The sequence below is a fragment of the Seriola dumerili genome, unplaced genomic scaffold, assembly GCF_002260705.1.
Source record: "Seriola dumerili isolate Sdu_G_001 unplaced genomic scaffold, Sdu_1.0 BDQW01000230.1, whole genome shotgun sequence".
Lineage (NCBI taxonomy): Eukaryota > Metazoa > Chordata > Actinopteri > Carangiformes > Carangidae > Seriola > Seriola dumerili.
In genome coordinates, this window is record NW_019174485.1 from 1,266,568 (window position 1) to 1,287,596 (window position 21,029).

The window sequence follows — 21,029 nt, forward strand, 5'->3', positions numbered from 1 at the left end:
CAGTAGGTACTCATCTCACTGCTGCAGCTAATTCATTCTTGCAACAAAATAAAAGGATGCAATTCATTTAGATATTGTCTTGGACTTTGATGTAGTCACGTGTGTGTGTGCCACGACGACAGATAGTCCCGCCTCCTCATGACAGGCAGGAGTAAACACCGCCCCCTGAATGTCTCATAACAACAGCTGGTAGCAGAGAGAGAGAGAGAGAGAGAGAGAGAGAGAGAGAGAGAGATCGCTAAGCAGGGACACTCATCTGCTGCCTGGCTTTAGTGTGTACACATCCCCGCTTTGACTGCAGCTTTCTCTAAGAAAATCCACAGTAGACGTTTTTGTCAGACTTTTTAACTGCTCAAGGCGCATGCTCAGACTAACAGACGGTGCAGTTGTTGTATTCAGGAACTCAGAGGTGAGTACAGTAATGCCAGTCACAGCTAAACGCAGTGAAATCTGCCCCGGCTGTTTGTGGCTTTTGTTTTTGCATCAAAGCCAGCTAAGGCGTTAGCTTTCTTTGCCCGCACCACTTTAGGCTGTCCTTATCGTCAATGTCAGACAAAAAGAGCAGGAAATTGGCTGTTTGAGCGGACTGTTAGCTAGCTTTTACAGCTCAGCGCATTACGGGACGTTGTTTGTTTGGTAACCCCACGAACAAGGATTTTCTTTGCTGTTAGCTTGTAAAGATACTTTTACAGTAGCTTAAGCTAGGCTCTCACCGTTCACCCGTCGGTCACATTGAAGAGCCATTTATATTTACACAGCTAAAGATAATACGTAAACAGAAACGACGTCTTAAAAATGAGTGACACTTAATGCTCCGTGTAGTGTTGTTGCAACAAACATCGACCCACTCTCTCCCAAGAATGACAAAGCCTGCTGTAGAGGATGTTGGACTTCTTCTTTCGGTTGTTCTTTGCAGAGCAGTTGTGCAGGTTTTCTGAATGTTTAGCTGTGAATCTTTCCAAGCCACAGCTGCCCTTGGTCCCCACTGGACCCAGTTCACCCCGTGGGCCAAGATGTCACAAAGGCATAAGCTAAAAAAATAAAAATAGAACAAATAATAAACATGCAGCAGAATGGCTGAAAATCGGTCCCCATGCTGCTAGTTGTCTCACACAAGTCAAAGAGGGGATGTTTTTGTACCAGGCTGTGCTGGCATTACGCTGTACATCAGACAGACAAGGGTGGATCTAAGTAATTTGCATTAAATGATCCCACTGGTCTGACCTATTGTATATGTTACCCATGCCTGATCCTCTCTGAGGATGTTCACGCTGTTAATATCTGTTGTGTTGTGACAGTTAATATGTCATCACTGTCAGTGTTTGGCACAGCAGAGACATGTTTAATTAATTAAATTAATGAGTCAATAAAACATGGCAGTTTATACAAGTTCAAAGTTGTTTTGTCATCCAGGTAATCTTGTTCCTTTAATCCAAAATATTCCCATTAAAACTGATTTGAATTAAACTTCCATTTCACACTATATTAGCCACTTTTTACTGTTGTATACATTTATGTCGCAAATTGAGCCCCTCCATATGTGTTGCTTCCCTTCCCCAGACACTGAAAGTTTTTAAAGATGACCACTTCATGGAGTGACAGACTGCAGAACTATGCAGACTTGCCTGCCAACATGGACGGCCTGACAATGAAAAAGTACAGGAGAGAGCCCTACCACAGGTAAGAAACACAAGTGAAGGTTGGTAGGGAAGGACTGACACATTTCTGGTTACCTTTTCTATTTATACCCTGGTTGAGTCAGTATCTAATACTTCCTCTGTCTGTGTGTGTTTTTTTTTTAAATTTCAACCACCAATGTCACCATCACCGGGCAATTAAAAATGGGAAAAGGATCTTTCTCTTTACTTCCGCTATGTAGAGCTGAGTAATACAGAGCAAAAAGTGTGTCCAATTATTTTTTTAAACAGTAATTCAAACTTAATGTGCCTATATTTAAAGTGTCACCATTACTGCTTTCCTAAAATATTTGATCCATACTGCGGTTGGGTCATGCGGTCTGTGAAAAAGTGTAAAATCCTTAACTCTTTAGTGTTTCCACCAAGTCTCACTTCCTTAATGTCAATATAACAGTGAAATGTCACTGACCAACCTGATAACTTCATTGTAATATATTGTAGTTTATAGTTTTACTGGCATTTACTGCTTTACAATCTCTATTCCCTTTCATTATTGATACAAAGCATTCAATGGCCATTTGTCATAGGTGTATGAAATTGAATTGGGCTATAAAAGTAGATTTTTTCACATAAGGACAATCGTGTCTTGGGTGTGGTTTTCTGACTCCTCTCAGCCTCATGGCAAAATGTCACCAGACTGTTAAAGTGAGGGAGTACATGAACTTGAAGCCTGTTAAGATTTTTAAGCTTTAATATTTGCGTAAAACTGTTTTGACACTACTTCTTTATTACCTGGAAAATTGACTGGAAACTCCTTTTAGGCATTCTGGCTGATGTAAGAAGGCATTTATTTCTTCTTTGAGTAATAACACATGTGTTGTTGTTCGATGTTTAACTCTCCCCAAGTCATATGTGTCCACTGGGTACTGCTGTTCTTCCACACCATTATATAATATGCTGTGCTCAGAGGCTTTTATGAAACTGTCACTCATCTGTTAGCTCTGCATGTGCTGTGCTGACATAGGTCAGAAACACACACACGTGCAAAGATAACACAGATAGAAAGATGGTGTTGGCCTTGCATTAACGAAACATTTGTGACAGCAGTTTAAATTCACTGTGGATTCTTGGTCTATTTTATTGATTTTTTTCAAAATGTACAAGAATGTTAATGTGACCTTTTGTTCATCTCACAGACAGACAAGGACCATTCCTTCAAAGTAAGAGCTCAGCTGAAGCAATGCAGCCTGATAGAGTCCTGATAGTGGTGTATCACATAGCAGAGGGCTGGCGACTCTTCCCGGCACAGATAAACTTTGAATCACAGGGAGTCGAGTCACTGTCTACAGGAGATTAGAGTGCAGTGGAAAAAATCTGGCAGATTGTTGCACAGCTGCACTCGTAGTAAAAGTCATGAGGGATTCTCTCGAAGGTGTGGCGTGGTCCATGTGGGCTATTTGAGGCATTACTGTTATCTGTGGGACTAAAGTCGAGCCTGACTACAAGTCATCCCCACCCACCCCCGCCCACTGTCAATATGGGTGAGCTTAGGAGAGGCACAATCTTACTTATCATTTCTGGCTGTCCTTTACTACACCTCCCACAGGCATCAAATCCTAAGGTCGCATTTCAAATGACAACAGCATGACAAAATTGAAAAGATTTAGATTGAAATCCCTCACTGGAGAAGGCCGATGCCCGCTCACTACTGATAAATGTTGACAGTAAAGTAGAACATTTGTTTTGTCATTATGCTATGGAAGCAAATTAATGTCAGAATAATTTGAATTTTAGAAGCAATATTTAAATAAATAATCTGTACTGAATACTTCACGTTGAAATTTAAATACTGCTGAAATGATAGCAATGAAATATTTAAATTTTCTAGTTTTGCAGTTGCAAAAACTAGACTTTTATTCCTGAGTTCATGAATTTGGATATTTCCATGTATTTGTATGGCTGACAAATGTCACTTTCTTTAAGGCCTGACTTGTATCTGGTAGCCTGAATGTTTCAGATTGAGGTTTTCATCTTAATATTTGGTGTCTGAATTTAATCAACTTGAGTAACTTGATCAGAAAGAGTTGACCTGAGTTGAATTTTTCATCAGAATTTGAGCAAAGTGAAAATGCTTTTTGAATACTGGGCAGTTTTACTTTCTTTTTGAATTTGTGCACCCTAAATAAAGCTAAATATTTCAGTGCTGTAAGTGCTATTTAAATTTCTTAACTATTTCATGGTTATTAAATTTCACAGTCAGATATTGAATTTTCCTTTGTTGCGTCCCTGAAAAATATTCATGTAAAATAAAAGATGAAATGACAAAACCTGCTGCCCCAATGAAATTCATCCCAAAAAAGTTAAATGCAAAGTAATCGCCTAATCGATAATGAAAATAATCAGTAGTTGCAGCACTACTGGTAGTGTTTAGTGATATGAGCAGCTGTCGCTTGGGGCAGGGGCTTGCTTGATTCTACCTGACTTGTGATTGTTCTGGATGTCTTTGAGGGCCCACAAACATCACGCTGCACAACAACAGCCCTGACTGACAGCACACAACAACAGAGAATGACGCGGAATGGCCACAATCATTTTTGCAACAAGTCAGAAAATTTCTGAATGGCAAGAAAGCAAAGAGAGAGAGGGAGGGGGCGCATTGTTTGTGGGCCAGAGCTACCCTGTGTTGCTGGAGCAGGTCAGACCAACGGAGAGTCAAACTGAGATTTAATTTCGCACAGAATGCATCGCCAGTCGTCTGCTGGACAAAGATCTAAATGGGAACTAGTTCACTATGGATCTGCTGCCAGGTATTTCACAACTGACATAGAGATTGGTAAAGATGAGAAGGTCATTGTCACAGATTAATGATAAATTGCCTTGCTGAGTCAGTCAGTGTCAGACATTTGAGTTATGAGCTCATGTACCAGATTATTGTGCTGGTTGCGAGTGATGTAACTTTTTCTTTTTTTTATTTCAGTGTGACATTTTTGATTTCACTTTAGTTGATTTACATCTTATTTGTAGCACGACTAAATATTGACTCGTGTGGAAATATTTAGGAACACAGCCGCACATTCAACTCAGTCACAGATGTAGAAGATAAGGTGCGTAGATCTGTGCCAGCAGTTGAAGTTAAGCTAGCAGTGTGTGTCTGTCTTTTCTGTGGAAGCCGTGTCAGCCGGGGTATGTAAACACTGTCTATCACTGTGGCCTCTCTGGACCCCCAGTCTCCTGGCAGATTTATGAGGACAGTAGAGCTGTTTCCTGGAAGATTGTCAAGCTCAGGTTAAGTTTGTAGGGTTTTACCATCCCCAGGTATAGAGCTTTGTTAACTCCCTGTAGTTTTACCCACCACCAGAACAAAGGCCTGAAGGTGTTGAATTACTCAGATTTTAAGTTCTTGTTACCTAAGTTCATTATGCACAGTTGTGTAATCATATGGTGCCATTTAAGTTACAGTTCTCACTTAGTGACACATGATTAATTGAAACATTTTATCTAGAAGGTTGTTAGTACTGTATGTTAAGACCATAAAAAGTACAGATGTGGTAATCAGTGTGCAGATGTGATAATCAGTGTTTCACATTCACTTTATGTTCCAGTATTTTCAGATATTGTCACGACTGATGATATTTGCCACAATATCTTATCAGTTTGCTTTTCCTAAGCTACTGTAGGTTTGCTAGTCACTGAGAAGTACCACCCAAATAGTTACACATCTTTAAAAAGAAAATGCCATCATGCCAGAAGAAAAAACTTTCTAAAATACATTTTACTAGATAAAAAAGCTCTCATCTCATCTGCATCTTCCAGTAATGTATGAATGTGTAGAAAGTTCTATACAAATAGCCCCCAAAATGGCAAAATATGTTGATGTTGCTTTGCACTGGCCTGATATTGTTCAACAATATGCCAAGTGCCCTTGTAAGATAGCAGTTTCAGAAATATGTACTGGGTATTTTATTGGCATTCAGTTCTAATTTAGATTTCCACAAGCTAACCTTGTGTTAGGTATTAGTGAACACATGTCAGTGTTCTCTGAAATAGGCTCCACATTTCCCTCAAGTTCACCTTGTTCTTCATGTCTCTTGATACGTCGTGGAGTTGTCTTTTTCTCTGACAGTAAGACTAAAGTTAACCGGGGTCTTTCTTTTTCAGATGGTTGATGTTTATGTTAGAATTCTCGCAATGTAAAACTACTTTGTGCTTCAGCAACAACAAAATAGAGAATATCTTTGTCATATATTTGTTTTCTTTATTTAAAACAAAACTCTGGTGTAGCGAGAACATTGGTGAAAATGAAGCTGTTCTTTTAATGTGATGTAAATAATGACAGATAACTTAAATCTAGCATGAATTATTGTTCAATCATTGCTTTACGTGACTTCTATGTTTTTCTCATTGTTGGGTTCATACGGGTTCAACTTGCATTTTCATCCGCTCTCTGACACAGTGTGCAGTCAAACACGACATTTAATGCAGTGGTGAGTTGAAAGTGAGGTCCGGGAATCCCCAGGAGTCCCTAGAGGGGTTCCTCAGCAAAAAGGGGAATAATTTATTTTCACTATATTTCCATCCATAAGTAACACAATGACAGAATGTATGACTATGAAGCAAAAAGTCTGAACAAAGTTTTCACATTTCTTTGTGTGCTTAATTCACCTGCTGAACAGCAATATTGTGGTTCATTTTCACCTGTTTCTTCAGGCTACTGAGTAACAATACTATAACAAAGCCAGTGTTATAATAGGTCTACTCAGTATGTGAACCAGCTCAAGTAAATATTTTCTTCAGAGAATAATTCCTCCTCTCGATTCTGCTAAAATAAATGCTAATCCAATTCTTGAAGATTGTATAGAAACTAAAAAAATTATATTTTGTTTTCTCTAGAGTGTTTGTCAACAGAAGCTTGGCAATGGAGAAGATTAAGTGCTTTGGCTTCGACATGGATTACACTTTAGCAGGTAAGTTGATACACATCATCTGACTTATCACCACTCGTGCTAAAAACAAAACTGTTTCTTTATCATTGAATGTCTTTGGGGTTTCTAACTTATGACATTAACATCACTTTGGGCTCTGCACAATTTGACAGACATTTCATTGGCTAAACAATTTATAAATTCAAGACACTCAATACATTCATTAATAATTAAAATAATTGTTATTTCAGCCATATTTTCACTATGAAGGTTACATAGCAGCTCCTCAGTTTACATGGATTGTTCCTCCTGTTGTCATATTAATGATGCAGACTTATCAAAATGAGCATGTGTCACTTAAAGGATCATTTTGTAAGTTTTGCTATTGCTACATAGCCAGCATTAGCATTAACATCTTTTTACTTACCAGTCTTGCCAAGAGCCAAGAGCTTCAGTCATCGCTGCATTTACAATACGAGAGGTTATGATACACCTTCTAAGCAGTGCAACTTCTTCAGTGATTCAGTATTAGAAAGTAACAGGCTGGGCTGACCAGGCCAGAGCTAGCTGATTAGCATGCTAACTTCAGTAGAAGAAAAGAAGTAATGGAAATAGAAGCAAAACAAGAGGGTTGCTTCCCACTGTTAGAGACAACTCTTGGTGAGAAAAGTAACATTTGAAGCTGAACTCACAATATTTCTTCTAGACTGATAGGTAAACAGCTGTTAATGCTAACGCTGGCTATGAGGCAATAGCAAAACTCACAAATAGCTCCTATAATAAATTCAGACTTACTGTGTTCAGTGATAAATTATGAATGCATCCATGGAGGTGCATTGAAATGGAAAATCTGATGGGTTAATTGGAAAGAGGGGAAAAAAAGCCTTTTGTGAATGTCAGGGTGAATTTAAATATCCAAGGAATTTATTTTCTGATTCGTCACCTGTTGGAGTCTGAACAAGAAATCCTTAATTGTTGAATTTCCTTTGACTTTGTGAGTTTTATGTAGATGTTAAAGTCATATCCCATCAGCTCTATATTTACCCCCCCTCCTCGGAACTGCAGCTTGTTGTCCACAAAATATTATTTAGGTCAATGCTGGTGGCACATTGAGCACACTATAATACTCAGATAACAAAATGTTAAGCATAGCTCCCTGGTACACACAGTCAGTTGCAGAGAGATCTTCTTTTTCCTTCTGACCAGTAACTAGGCCAAAAATTTCCAGATTTTTCGTGCCACTTTGTTCTGTGACTCAGCTCCAGTTTTTGGTCTCTCCATCTCTATAAATAAATCTACCCTCACTTTGAAAAGCAGGTCACGTTTGTTTGTTGAGTTCACCAGTGATGGCTCTCTTGAGAACGGGGATCACTCTTAGTCCCTCTCTGGCTCCGTGCTCCTATCCTCGTTCAGAGGGCAGGAGATTTTACAGACGCTCAGCTGTTGACATGGCTCTCTTTATGGGCGCTCATAACCAAGTGTTAATGTTTGCTAGAAGCGTGGCTATCATGTATCGTTGGAGGGTGTTCAGCTTTTCACCACAGAAATGCTACATCAACTCCAGAGAGCAGGAAGATTCACAGAATGGCTGCTGCTTTACCACAGCACTGTGGCCGACTGCAGTCTTTGTTTTTAGAGGGTGTTGAAGACGTGCAAAATTCCTAATGCATCTGCTTTTTCAAAAATGTTCTTCCCTAGACTTACTTTCTGGACTCAACTTGGTGTGGGGAAAAATATACCGTAGTTTCTAATTGACTGGCAGGAGTCCATTTAAGTCGTATATCGGGACACCTCAAACATAGTCCCTGTCAACGGTTGTCAGTCAATGCTAATGCTTTACACTGTGTCAGTGTTTATACCCAGCATGTAGCAGTTTAACTGATGTTGAGACCAATGATACCCACCATGTTACTCAAAAGAAGTTAAGGAAAAAAAAGTTTTTCATTAATGATTTTGTTACAGGAAAATATTTGATGTCTTATTGCATCTGTCAATTTTCTGCAGTATATCTGGACATATGTAGTTTGGTTAGGTTTGGCAATATGACGATGAATATTATAAGATGATATCCAACCATCAGGGATCCCTCCATACTGTTTACAATGAGGCAGCTATCCCTTTAAAGTTCCTAAAAACGTGATTTAAGCTCCTATATAACAGTTGTAAATTTACCTTACCTTTAAAACCCCTTAAACTTCAGATTTTCTTCTGTTAGCTTAAATATTTATGACTACGTGAGCAACAATTACATTTGAATATTAGAAAAAAAATCCTTAGGTATGCTTGAGCTTGAAAACATTAGATAATGTGGGTGTTGTTGTTGCTTGACATCTGTGTGTGATGGAAGGAAGAATGTGGCCCAAGATACTGATAGTTTACTCTTGTTTTCTGTTGTGCTGTCATGCATATCTTAGAAAATTATTGATCTAAATTATTGTTATTATTATTATTATTATTATTACTTTTATTATTGCTCTTATCGATCTAAAGTCCAGGGTTTAGGCTTCTCAATTGTAAGTCCCTTATGCTTAAACACTTTCAGCCATTTCATTCACGAACGTCATACATTTGTAAGATTTTGTAAACTAAATCAACATTGCATGAGACAACATTCTTTGTACTCCTACTGGGAGCACATAATCGCCAGTTGAAAATGTTGCTCCGACACACATTTAGGCCGAGATTGCATTGAGAGCAACACATAGTTTTGTCCTAGTTTTCCAACAGACTTTTGGCTGGAATGTAGGTCCCCGAGGCTGTGCATTAGTTCTCCCGTTTTTCCACAATGTGCTTGATAGCGTCATAAATCTGTGACAAAGGCCTATATTTGCATATTAGTGGCCTCAGAAAAATTAAAACAGTTGAGGTGGTAGTTTTAATATAGGTGTTTTATGTGACATGGTTCAGATAAATTCTCTGCCTGGCACAATTTCTGTGGTTTGGATTCAGTGGTCTATTAGTAGAAGGGTGGGGGTTGTTTACCTTGTGTGTGAGGGTGTATGTTACACATAGGCCTGGGGTGAGCCGGCCTATAAACTCTGGAGAGACACCACACACCTTAGCAATTGGAGCAGTGGGAGTATAATTATGTGGCAACAATCTCATCAGGGACGCAAGGTAACGTATGCCTGAAGCTAAGGCCGTATGTTGCCTCAGTTCTAAGTAGATAACCGTGTGTGTGTGTGTGTGTGTGTGTGTGCGTGTGCGTGTGCGTGTGCGTGTGCGTGTGCGTGTGCGTGTGTGTGTGCGTGTGCGTGTATATCTGCATACTGACAGCGTGAGAAATATGAGAAAAGACTTACAGCAGGGGAGCAAGGACCCCTATAAAACAGAAATGCAGGGGAGTCAAGGAAACAGCAAGCAACAATAACACAACATCTGATGTGCACACAAATGTTGTAAATGTGAGTTTTCATGAACATCTGTTGATAATAATTGCTTTGATGTCTTATTTACTTAAACATGGGACTTTCCGTGACTGTAGCCTGTAGTGTGGCTCTCATGGAAAAACAGATCTACAAATCACTCCACTACTGCTCAAGCAGTCCGACATCTGAAATAGTGAGCGACGATCAAGATTCACGGATACACTGTAGGCCCTGGTGTCATGTGTCTGTGTGGAGGTTTTAAGGGGGGGTTTGTTTTTCAAGTTGTTCTCAATAAAGTGGTTTTAGAGTAATTAAAGTCACTTCTCTGAGAAAAAGTGAGTGAGTAAAAAAGAAAAAAGTTATTTGAAGTTATGGTCAGTGTTAGATTCAACAGTGTTTGAATGGGCTGTCATTGTATGGACAGTTTGGTTATATCACATCACAGATGATCTCTGTTTTGAAGTAGATGGAGCTCAGTTGGATTAAGGTAATGTCACACCTTTCTGTGCAGCACTGTCGATCAAATCTGATCAACAACACCCACATAGTTTCGATGAAGCATATTAAGTTTTTGAGTTTGAAAGTCTCAATAAACAATGATTTTTACTTATTTATTGTTAGGGTCATGAATATTAAATGCATATTAAAGATTATAGTAAAATAATTAAGGTGTGATACCAAGTTTTGAGGGGCTTTCAAGGCATGTTAATAAGATCATTTTAGTTTCATTTCTGACCATTGAACTCTTAATAAGCAAATCCTTACAATGTCTATCTTAAACTTTACCTTCAATTGTTGCTTATTCAGACATGAACATCTAAGGTGATAGAGAAACAGTTTAGTTTTAAAATAAAGTTTTGAGGGGTTTGAGGCTTCACTTACAGTAGTTTCATTCAGTTGAGTAGTGTAGCAGAGTAGTTAGTCTCTTAACTGTTGCCAATAAAGCCTTACAATAGTCTTATTATAATATAACAAAAGAACTTCCTGCTTGTGAATGACCAGTCTGACTCACTTTTATATAACCTAGAGGGAGACTTGATTTCATATCTCCTAAGCTGTATGTGTAGGTGGGAGCACCACACCAGGGTCCCAAGGTCACTCATGAAAAAAGCCACAGAGTGAACTAAAGAAAGAGAGAGTGATGATAGCAAAGGTGACAGAGCAGCTCTTAAAATAGGTTTCTTTGTAGTGCCTCAGAACTTCAAGAGGAAAATGACAAGTGAGCGAGAAGTAGGAGGAGGAGGAGGAGGAGGAGGAAAGGCATTTTAGTTGGTGTATGCTACTGCTCTGGGCACAGGGCCCAAACCGTCAGTTTGCTGGGAGACCACAGCCGGGGGGTGGGAGGGCGGGGGTTTGGGCAAGCTTACGTGATTATAATGTAGAAACGAGCTCAATCTTACAGAGGAGGGGTGTCAACGACAGGAGAGAGCTTTACTGAACCTGAGATTTTCCTGTATCTTGGAGCGTATTCATTATGCTCCTGTGTATAACCCAGCATTCAACTAACAACCCAGCAAGTGCACGTTCACATTTTGCAGAGTAGGACACAGATGTTTTCCTGTTTGTCCTGCAGTACTGTTCCCTCACTAGCTGTCCTCTATCCAAGCATCATCAGCCAATTTTTCTTCCCCTCCAGGGGCCTCCCACCACCCCACTGGGAGTGTAGAAAGCAGGCAACAACACAAGTGCATTCTTTGTTTCGTATTTATAACATCTGACATATTCTTTTCCCAGTGTCAAGTAGCATTTTAATCCTCTGCTAGCCTTTTCTTAGCCAAGCATCAGTCTGTGTTTTTATTTTCATAGCCCACCCTTGCCTTGGTTTTGGTTTGGCTCTGGGGTGGCAACAGGGTGGGGGGGTGGGGGGTGGCGGTGTCATCAGTGCTCATTAGAGCCGCTGCTGAAAGTTGAGCGATTTTTCATTTTCACGCCTGATCTTATTTCTTTGTGGATTTGCGTGCAGAACATAGAGGCCCTTGTTGATTGTGAGGACAGAGAAGGGCAATGTGTGTGTGTGTGTGTGTGTGTGTGTGTGTGTGTGTGTGTGTGTGTTGCTGCCAAAAGAGACAACGCCACAGAGTCTGAAGTAGATGAGATACCCTTAGAAAAGTCACATGTACATGTTGTGTAACACGAGTAAGGTCCACTGACTGTCAGATGTGTAATCACACAGAGGTTATTATCAGTTCATTGTTTTGTCTATAAAATGTCACAAATAGTGGAAGATGTCCATCACAAGTTCCCAGAGCCAAAGGTGAGGGCCGAGCAACAGTCAAAAACCCAAAGATATTCAAACTACAGAAACGTAAACCAGAGAAAAGCAGAAAAACACTCACATTTGAAAGGCTGAAATCATAGACTTTATGGCATTTTTGCTTGATGAATGACTACATAATTATTCGATGATGAAAAATAGATTAATTGTTTGATGATCAACTTATTGTGACTAACAGCAATTAACAGAATTGTTATTGTTTTATTTTCTGTCAATCAACTGATCTATTCTTTGTTTCATTGCTGTGTAGAAGCTAGATAATTAACAAACATTAACTTACAAGGCTTATAATGCCAGGACTAAAACTTCTGCACAATTGTTTTAAATGTCGAAACCAAAATCTGTCTTTTTTTTTTTTTTTTTTTTTTAGGAGATTAGACACCACACTTCCCTACAGCACCATGTGTTTGTGTGTCATCTTTATATGATCTTATATTGGCGTAAAATTTAGAACTATGTTTTTCACTTTCAGTGTACAAGTCACCAGAGTACGAGTCACTCGGCTTTGAGCTCACAGTGGAGCGTCTGGTTTCCATCGGCTACCCCCAGGAGCTGCTCAGCTTCGTATACGACCCATCCTTTCCCACCAGGTCAGACCAATCACTCCCCAGCACAGGGACACCATGATGGCCGCCAGGTTAATGGCAAACTGCTGCCTCATCTCTTCTCATTTCAAACCCTTTAACCCCCTAACCACAGTGGATATAGCGAGTATTAGTGACTGGGTGAACGAAAACACATCACCTGTTGAAAGTTCAGTTCCACTCTGAATTTATTTGGTGGGGAAAAACCTCTCTGTCTATCCTGATAAGAACTGTAATCATATCACAAATGATAGCATTTGAAATACCAGATGTTATGATCAACAGTTAGGTTGGAAAGGTTAGTTTCATTCTGTTTTGTGCACTTCAACAATCACTTCTTTCCTCCTACTTTCAGGGGCCTTGTGTTTGATACCATGTATGGAAACCTGTTGAAGGTTGATGCCTATGGTAATATCCTCGTCTGTGTCCATGGATTCAACTTCCTCCGAGGGTGAGCGATAGTAAATAGTAAATAGTGTTTGTCAACTTTCAGCTAACTTGTTTCTTTCTGACAGTGTCTACATTAAGATTTTGTCTTGTTTGTTATCTTTTCTCAGCCCCGAGATCCGTGAACGGTACCCAAACAAGTTTATCCAGAGAGATGATACAGAGCGTTTTTATATCCTTAACACACTCTTCAACCTGCCAGGTAAGGTCTCTACACACACAGGCGAACTCCATGGGACTGTTACGGAGAAATTAAATAAATAAGAACGGTATTTTTATATTTTTGATCAAGACACAATATCACTTGACAGCTTGTTTGCTTTTCTTCACAGAGACCTACCTCTTTGCCTGCCTAGTGGATTTCTTCTCCAACTGTGACAGATACACAAGGTAAAGTCTCTTAGTTGCATTATCTGTCATACAACAAGTTTCTGGACACCGCATGGTGACACAAAGACAGTTGCAAGCCAAACTGGGTCAAGAGCAAGCCCTACAGCATGGAAGGGCGCAGGTGTCTCAGCTGCTAATCTCAGCTAATCTTTTTTAAAATGGAAATTAAATGGCAGTTCAGTTGGAGAACCTGTCTGAACCTGTTTTCATTTTCTGTAACAATGATTAATTCATCTCTGCCACTACTAATTGTAGAAAAGCATGGATTCTTATTTACTACTATTTACAGAGAATGAAATCTTGATATAACTAAGAAATAAGAAATAATCTTTTAAATGTAAATGTAAGGAGATATAATAATGGCCTGTAAATTTGTTGAGAATGTAATCTGGAATGGCTGCATGTCCTTTGTCCTCTGAAACCTGGTTGTTGGTCTTTTAGGGGGAGAATGCTTTCCTGTTTGGCTGGGGACCCCTCCAACAAGGGAAGGCTATCCCATTTAAAAGCAAACAAAAAACAAATGTCATGTTTTTGAAAACCTTCTGTAAAGATGTGGCCTGTGCGACGGCTGTGTACGTGTGTGTCTTTGCTCCTCTCCTCCAGCTGTGAAACTGGCTTCAAAGATGGCGACCTCTTCATGTCCTATAAGAGCATGTTCCAGGATGTTCGCGACGCTGTTGACTGGGTCCACTTCAAGGTAAGACACTTTTGATGGTGTCAGCTGTTAAGCTGACGTTTCATGTGCCTCACGTGGGCGCTGCACAATATGATCACAGTCGGTTTGTGCTCTTCCTGGACGTGATTATGATCTGTGCTCATGGAAATCTGCTCTGAAGTTTGTTTTTTTATCTGATATTTCTCGTACAAGTAGAAGTTGTTAAGGTCGCTTTCACACCTGTAGTTCGGTTCACTTAGTCCAGATCAAGGAAAAATTATACATCTCAATTCTGGTTTGGTTTATGTTCACACTGACTTTTAACAAACTAACCAAGAGTAAACTAATGTTGTTTATAAGCACTGACAGGTAACGCATAGATTTTTGAAGTTTGTAATGTCGTCCTGCATCATCAGCGCTACATGAACCCACAGAAATATTTGATCATTAGCCTTATTAGTAAAGACTGCATCAGAGCTCATATCATAGTATATCTTAAATAGTAATGAACAGATTGTAACATAATGAGAACAGTTACTATGTTTCACTTATTCTTCGCCCCTTTTTTTGTGAAACTGCTAAAATACAAAGAGTAGGACACAAGCTCAACACGCCTCTGGTTTATCACCTTCTCACTTTCTGATACATCAGGGAAATCCCCACACTCATGTGTTAATGAGTATTACTATGGTGCTCAAAGGATTGTGTATATGAAGTTATACAGTACATTGCTTACAGACTTCAGATCAGGAGATCGCTTTCTGAAAGGTTGATGATCAGGAGATGGGCCTATAATAATTTAAATTTAAAATCACATCTACTACTACAGAACACTTTTGGAAGCATTTTTCATCTGAACCAGAGTTTGACTGAAAACTCTCCCATGATCAAAACAAATTCAACTAAGTGGGCAAACACACCAGAGTTCAAGTGAAACAAACCAAACAGAGAAAGCACACAAGGATTTATATCCTTGAACAACGGGTGATCACAGCTTACCAGGATAATATCAAGACTGCTTGTCATGTTACATGGGTCAGAGGAGAAGCTAACCGGATGTTGACAACAGACCAAAGGTCAGGGAGTCACTGAGATTATAAACAGTTGTCCTCTGGGGTGAATAATATCCATCATACTCAAAACATCTGTGGTGGCGTACGTTTTTGCTGTCAGGCCCATAGAATCAAAGAGCAGGAGTTTGGGGACGTCCTGCTGGACTAGTGGTTGGGATACTAAAGCTACTGTGGGCAAGACATTCCCAGTTTGAGTCTGTACAGGGACTTTTTTTGGCAATGCATAAAAAGATGTGTTTAGAGTTTTGTTTTTATATCAACTGAAAAAGATGTCGGTTTGATATCACTGCTGTTATCACTACTGCCGTCTCATTTTGCACATCCTGTGGAAACCTCAACTAAATGCCACAAGTTCCCATCTGTTGTGCGGGGGCGGTTGCTGGTAGTTGCTCCCTTAACTGTTCCTGAATGGATGGATTTGTTTTTATGCCTCTATAAGAATGTAATATTTTTATGTAAACATTTAAAGGTGGATTTTCAGTGTTAAGTCTGATTCCTGCGTCTCACATTGCAGGGTACCCTGAAGGAGAAGACGGTTGAGAACTTGGAGAAGTATGTAGTGAAAGATGTAAGTAGTTAGTATTCATCGAGAACGGCACAAGTGTACTCTGTTAGAGAATACAAACACACACACACACATGCACGCACACACACACGCACGCACACACAGTATCACATTCTTGTACTCTGTGAAGAGGCTGGATTTGAAAAGATGCCTTGAGCTTCGGTCTTTTCTTCTTCTCCGTTCCCACCAGGGGAAGCTGCCTCTTCTCCTCAGCCGAATGAATGAGGTGGCCAAGGTTTTCTTGGCTACCAACAGTGACTACAAATACACTGATGTGAGTATACAGTATGTGTGTGGTTGTGGTAGAAACTTCACTCTTTAGGGACAAACACTAATTAGGTGATTCAAAAAACTGCAGTAGTAAGTCAGATGATCATGAGTTCATCCTGAGATCCATTTTGTAGATTTTCTCGCAGACTGTTGGCAGCACTAACAGCTGTTATTTAAAACACTGCTGCGTTTGAACTGTCGGTCTGTGTGCTGTGTTCCCACAGAAAATCATGACCTACCTGTTCGACTTTCCGCATGGCCCCAAGGTAAAATATTACTTTTTTACCCCTTCCCTTTGATCACACTTTAAAATTGGGTCGAATATGTAGGTGAAGGTGAAAGACGTGTTTCATATGTATAACTTTGTGCTTGTGTGTGTGTGTGTGTGTGTGTGTGTGTGTGCGTGTGCGAACCCACCACAGCCTGGTACCTCCCACAGACCCTGGCAGTCCTACTTTGATCTGATCCTGGTGGATGCCAGGAAGCCGCTGTTCTTCGGGGAGGGTACAGTGCTCAGACAAGTCGACACGGTGAGCAAACGCAGAACACACAGCTGGGACAGGGAGGTTATCACTAATAGCTGCATTGCATGCAAACACTGACTGACATATCCAGACATGTTGCAGCCCAGTCGTGTGTTCGCTTTTTAACCTGATGACATTCTCCTCATATGTGCATTTATATGTAAGCATCCGGAAGAATCAATTAGTACATGTGCAGAAGGTGACCAAATATGACAAATTCAGTAATGTCAGATCAGGATTGGCCATTGACTCTTGAATTACATGGTCTGTAACTTTTTTGTTCATATTTTCTTCATGTTTTAAGACACCTTTTGTAATAAATTGACTGGTTTTTGCTGCATAGTCGTGGACATAGATTTTGAGAACATCCACTTCTGATTCAGTTCAGAGTGAAAACATTTACATTAACTCATTTGGCACACAACAATTTTATCCCGAGCAACTTACAAGTGAGGGACATCACTAAAGCTTCAGTGCAGTAGGAGACCTTGATGTGAGCACTAAGTACTACATCTATTCAATGAGTGCAAAGAGATCAGGTAAAGTAGTGCACCGAAAGTGCGTAGTAAGTGATAGTTTCACATGTTAGGGTGTTAGAGGTGCGAGGAGAGGAGGTGTTGTTGGAAGAGATGAGTCTTCAAGAGATTCTTGAAGATAGAGAGGGACGCCTCTGCTCTGATAGCATTCAGTAGCTTGTTCCACCGTCGGGGAACTACAAAAGGTGTAGTCGTTCCTCCTTTTCAAACTGGCCCTGAAGACATACTCTCCCAAATTAATTTAACTGTAAGTGATTGGAGACAAAACACTCAGAACATTGCAAAGTTCATGAAGTTACAATGAGGCTTCAGAAGTTTGTGTTTGACAAATCAAGTTAAAGATTATGTTCTAGCATATGGCTTCATTCATGTTCATAAAACTGACCCTGTTAGTGCTTCTGCCAAGAATCCTCTCACTAATTTGTCATATGATTTCTTCATTTCAGACAACAGGGCGTCTAAAGATAGGAACCTACACAGGACCTCTGCAGCATGGGATAGTCTACTCAGGAGGTAGGACTACATTTTCTTTCAGTCGCTCAGTCTAGTAGTGATCAGTTGTCTGTAGCAGTTGTGATTGTTGTTTAGGTTCGTCAGACATCGTGTGCGACCTGCTGGGGGCCAAGGGGAAGGACATAGTGTACATAGGGGATCATATCTTTGGAGACATTCTCAAGTCCAAGAAACGTCAAGGCTGGAGGACGTTCCTGGTCATACCTGAGCTGGCCCAGGAGCTGCACGTGTGGACCGACAAGAGCTGTGAGACAAACACATAAGCACAGACCCGCACACACCGTCACATGTGGAAATACCAGTTTGACTGTATGTACATTTCATTTCTCGTATGTATGTAGTCACATTCCGATTTTTCCAAGTATTGCAGTGCATTAGAAAACAGTCTCAGCAGGGACTTGACCTAGAACAGCAGCTGTAGTGTCAAACTTGCAAGTTTCAGAAAAAACAAGTGAGTTCTACATAAGTTACATTTGATAAAGATCATATAATCAGCAGGTACAAAGTCTAAACTCAGACTATGGGTAGTCACATTCTCACTCACTCTGCACATATTCACAGAATCATGCTCATTTATACTGGAGCTAACTAAAGCTGGAAGACGACATGCACGATAAATCTTGCACATAAGTAATAGTTGTAGTAAGACTTACCCTCTTCTCTTGTTTTCCAGCATTATTCGAAGAACTGCAGGGTTTGGACATTTTCTTGGCTGAACTCTACAAGTAAGAACTGTGACCTTTAGCCTCTTTTTTTCCCCTCCCTTCACCATATCCGACCCCATTACTCATCAGCATCTCTTACACCAGTTCTGCTACTGTTTGCTCGCTGCAGTAACAGCTTCTGCTTGCACGCATGTGAGCGCATGTCTGAGAGAGGACAACGGGGTCAATGGGGTAAAGTCTAAAGGGACTGCTGATAACCGGATTCACTGATGTTATTTATAGCCTGGCACTATTCGCCGTTGCACCACCTCTTTGACACATTACCTTTCAGCGGACTGATATCAATTCCATCCCCCTCCCCCACCCTCTCTCTTGACTTCATCTTTCTCTCCCGTCCTTCCTCAGACATCTGGACAGCAGCAGTAATGAGAGGCCAGACATCAGCACTATTCAGAGAAGAGTCAAGGTACGGCCTTAATCACCTCTGTTTCTATGACGACAGGGGACCTGACATGCTTTTAACACTGACTGTCAAAGATGGCCGAGTTATCAGTGCCCACATTTGCATTGTGTCTACTATAGTCAAGATATACTGTGATTGTTCTCTCGGTTGCAATGAACAACCACACCAACGGCTCTGATAAAGGTTCTATAATGTTCAGGGTGAAGCTGGTAAATCCTTTTAAATGTGGGTAAACATGCATCATCTCCTCTTTCGTCATGGTGTTGCAGGCTCACCAGTGTCTTCTCTTCTCCCTCTTGCCCTTTAGAAAGTGACACATGACATGGACATGTGCTACGGCATGATGGGTAGCCTTTTCCGCAGCGGCTCCAGACAGACCCTGTTTGCCTCCCAAGTGATGCGTTACGCCGACCTGTACGCAGCCTCCTTCATCAACCTGCTGTACTACCCCTTCAGCTACCTCTTCAGAGCTGCACACGTACTGGTGAGTATCCGAGTGTAAAGCGAAGTCGTTAAATGAAACCACACACTCTCAAAGGTTAGCGCTAATACCACGACTTCACTTCACTGATACAGATACGAAAGTCTTGTCTTGTACCAATTAAGATTCTGAATCTTTACAAGACTTTTGGAATCTGTTGATATTTCCCTCAAGTTATTTGTCTTACTGTCTAACTATTTTATCTCAAGTGATAGGTCTAACATGAGTCTCGTTATTTATCCTTTACTGCCTAAAGGCTGATAGCGTTGGAGTAATTCCCCAGTATCCAACTTTATCTCAGCAGCATTACGCTCTCAGATTCTGTAATGCTTGTCCGCCCTCCTCCTTTACCCATCTCTTCCACCTGTTTGACGGAGATGAAGACCACAAGGCTCCTCATCTCTGTTTGAGACTAGAACCACTAACAAAATACACCCGAATCTATAACCAAGTTGCATTGTGGATAATGTAGGCACCAAAAGACAAAAAAAAAAAAATCTCTGGTTCTGCTGCATCAATTTTGATTCTTCGAAAAACTATCCATCGTGTGTTTGACAGTGTTTTAGGAGTGCAATGCTAAGTTGGCAGAGGCTTCTTTTAAAGGAGATAAAAACAGTATTTAGATGTTTTCCATCTGGGACTGAGGGGGAGGGATACTAACTTTTTAAGGAAACAGAGACGACTGTATTCACTTAGGTGAATTTAAGTTCCTCTGCGTTTTGTGATTGTGTGATGATGTTAACATTTTGTTGCAAAACATATTTATATGTTGGAGGTGTAGCATTCATTAGAGGCCGGCCATCTGTCTCTAGTTCTCTTGGATAACTGACCAACATGGATATGTTGTTCTCTGACTAAATCTCTGTTTCAAAACGTTCTGCTTGAATAAAAAGCAGGCTCTTCCAGTAAGGCCGTTAGCATTGCCAAGTTGTAGTTTTCTCACGTTTAGTCTTTTTTTCTGCCACAGATGCCCCACGAGTCGACCGTTGAACACACCCATGTGGACATCGACACAGAGTCACCGCTGGCGACGCGCAACCGCACCCAATGCAGCGACTGCAAAGACCTGGAGTGTAAACGCAACCAGCTGACTCGCTCCTTCAGCGAGATCAAACCTCCCAACCTGTTCCCCCAGACTCCCCAAGAGATCACTCACTGCCATGATGAGGATGATGATGAGGAGGAGGAGGAGGAGGAGGAGGAGGAAGAGGAGGAAGAGGAAGAGGAGTAAGAGGAGTAAGAGGAGTAAGGTGGACATGGAGAGGAGAGCCACGTTCCTGCTCCTGCTTTCTTATGTTTCCCAGTAGAGTTGGGTAGTGATCTCTCTCAACGTGAGGCAGGGAGGAAAAACATCTCCAGTGTGTGTGTGTGTGTATATATATCAATTCTGTATGCACACAAACACACACACACACATATACTGGAGATTTCTGAGGAAAGTTTAAAGGACCAGTAGCGAGACAGATCATGTGACTGTCAGAAGACTGAGGGTCCTCAAAATCCAACCTTTCCTAGCTTCATTATAAAAAAAAGAAAAAAAAACACTTAATAGTTTTAATTGATTTGATTTCTGTATTATTTTTCCCATCAGACAGACAGATCACACACTCGAGTAAACATCACACTTTATTTTTCATTATGTTTTATAAGCTGTTTTTTAA

The 21,029-nt window shown here is 40.5% G+C and overlaps 1 protein-coding gene across 1 annotated transcript; it reads left to right on the forward strand.

Moving 5' to 3' along the window:
* Positions 1 to 281: 281 nt before the first annotated feature.
* Positions 282 to 20,599, forward strand: nt5c2 (5'-nucleotidase, cytosolic II). Its single transcript, XM_022755783.1, has 18 exons — positions 282 to 409; positions 1,561 to 1,680; positions 6,528 to 6,601; positions 12,675 to 12,792; positions 13,142 to 13,237; positions 13,344 to 13,435; positions 13,566 to 13,623; positions 14,227 to 14,320; positions 15,866 to 15,919; positions 16,107 to 16,190; positions 16,411 to 16,452; positions 16,609 to 16,716; positions 17,693 to 17,759; positions 17,835 to 18,005; positions 18,433 to 18,484; positions 18,830 to 18,890; positions 19,195 to 19,371; positions 20,336 to 20,599. Exons 2-18 carry the CDS (start codon positions 1,580 to 1,582, stop codon positions 20,597 to 20,599), a joined length of 1,713 nt encoding a protein of 570 aa, XP_022611504.1. The 5' UTR covers positions 282 to 409; positions 1,561 to 1,579.
* Positions 20,600 to 21,029: the final 430 nt, after the last annotated feature.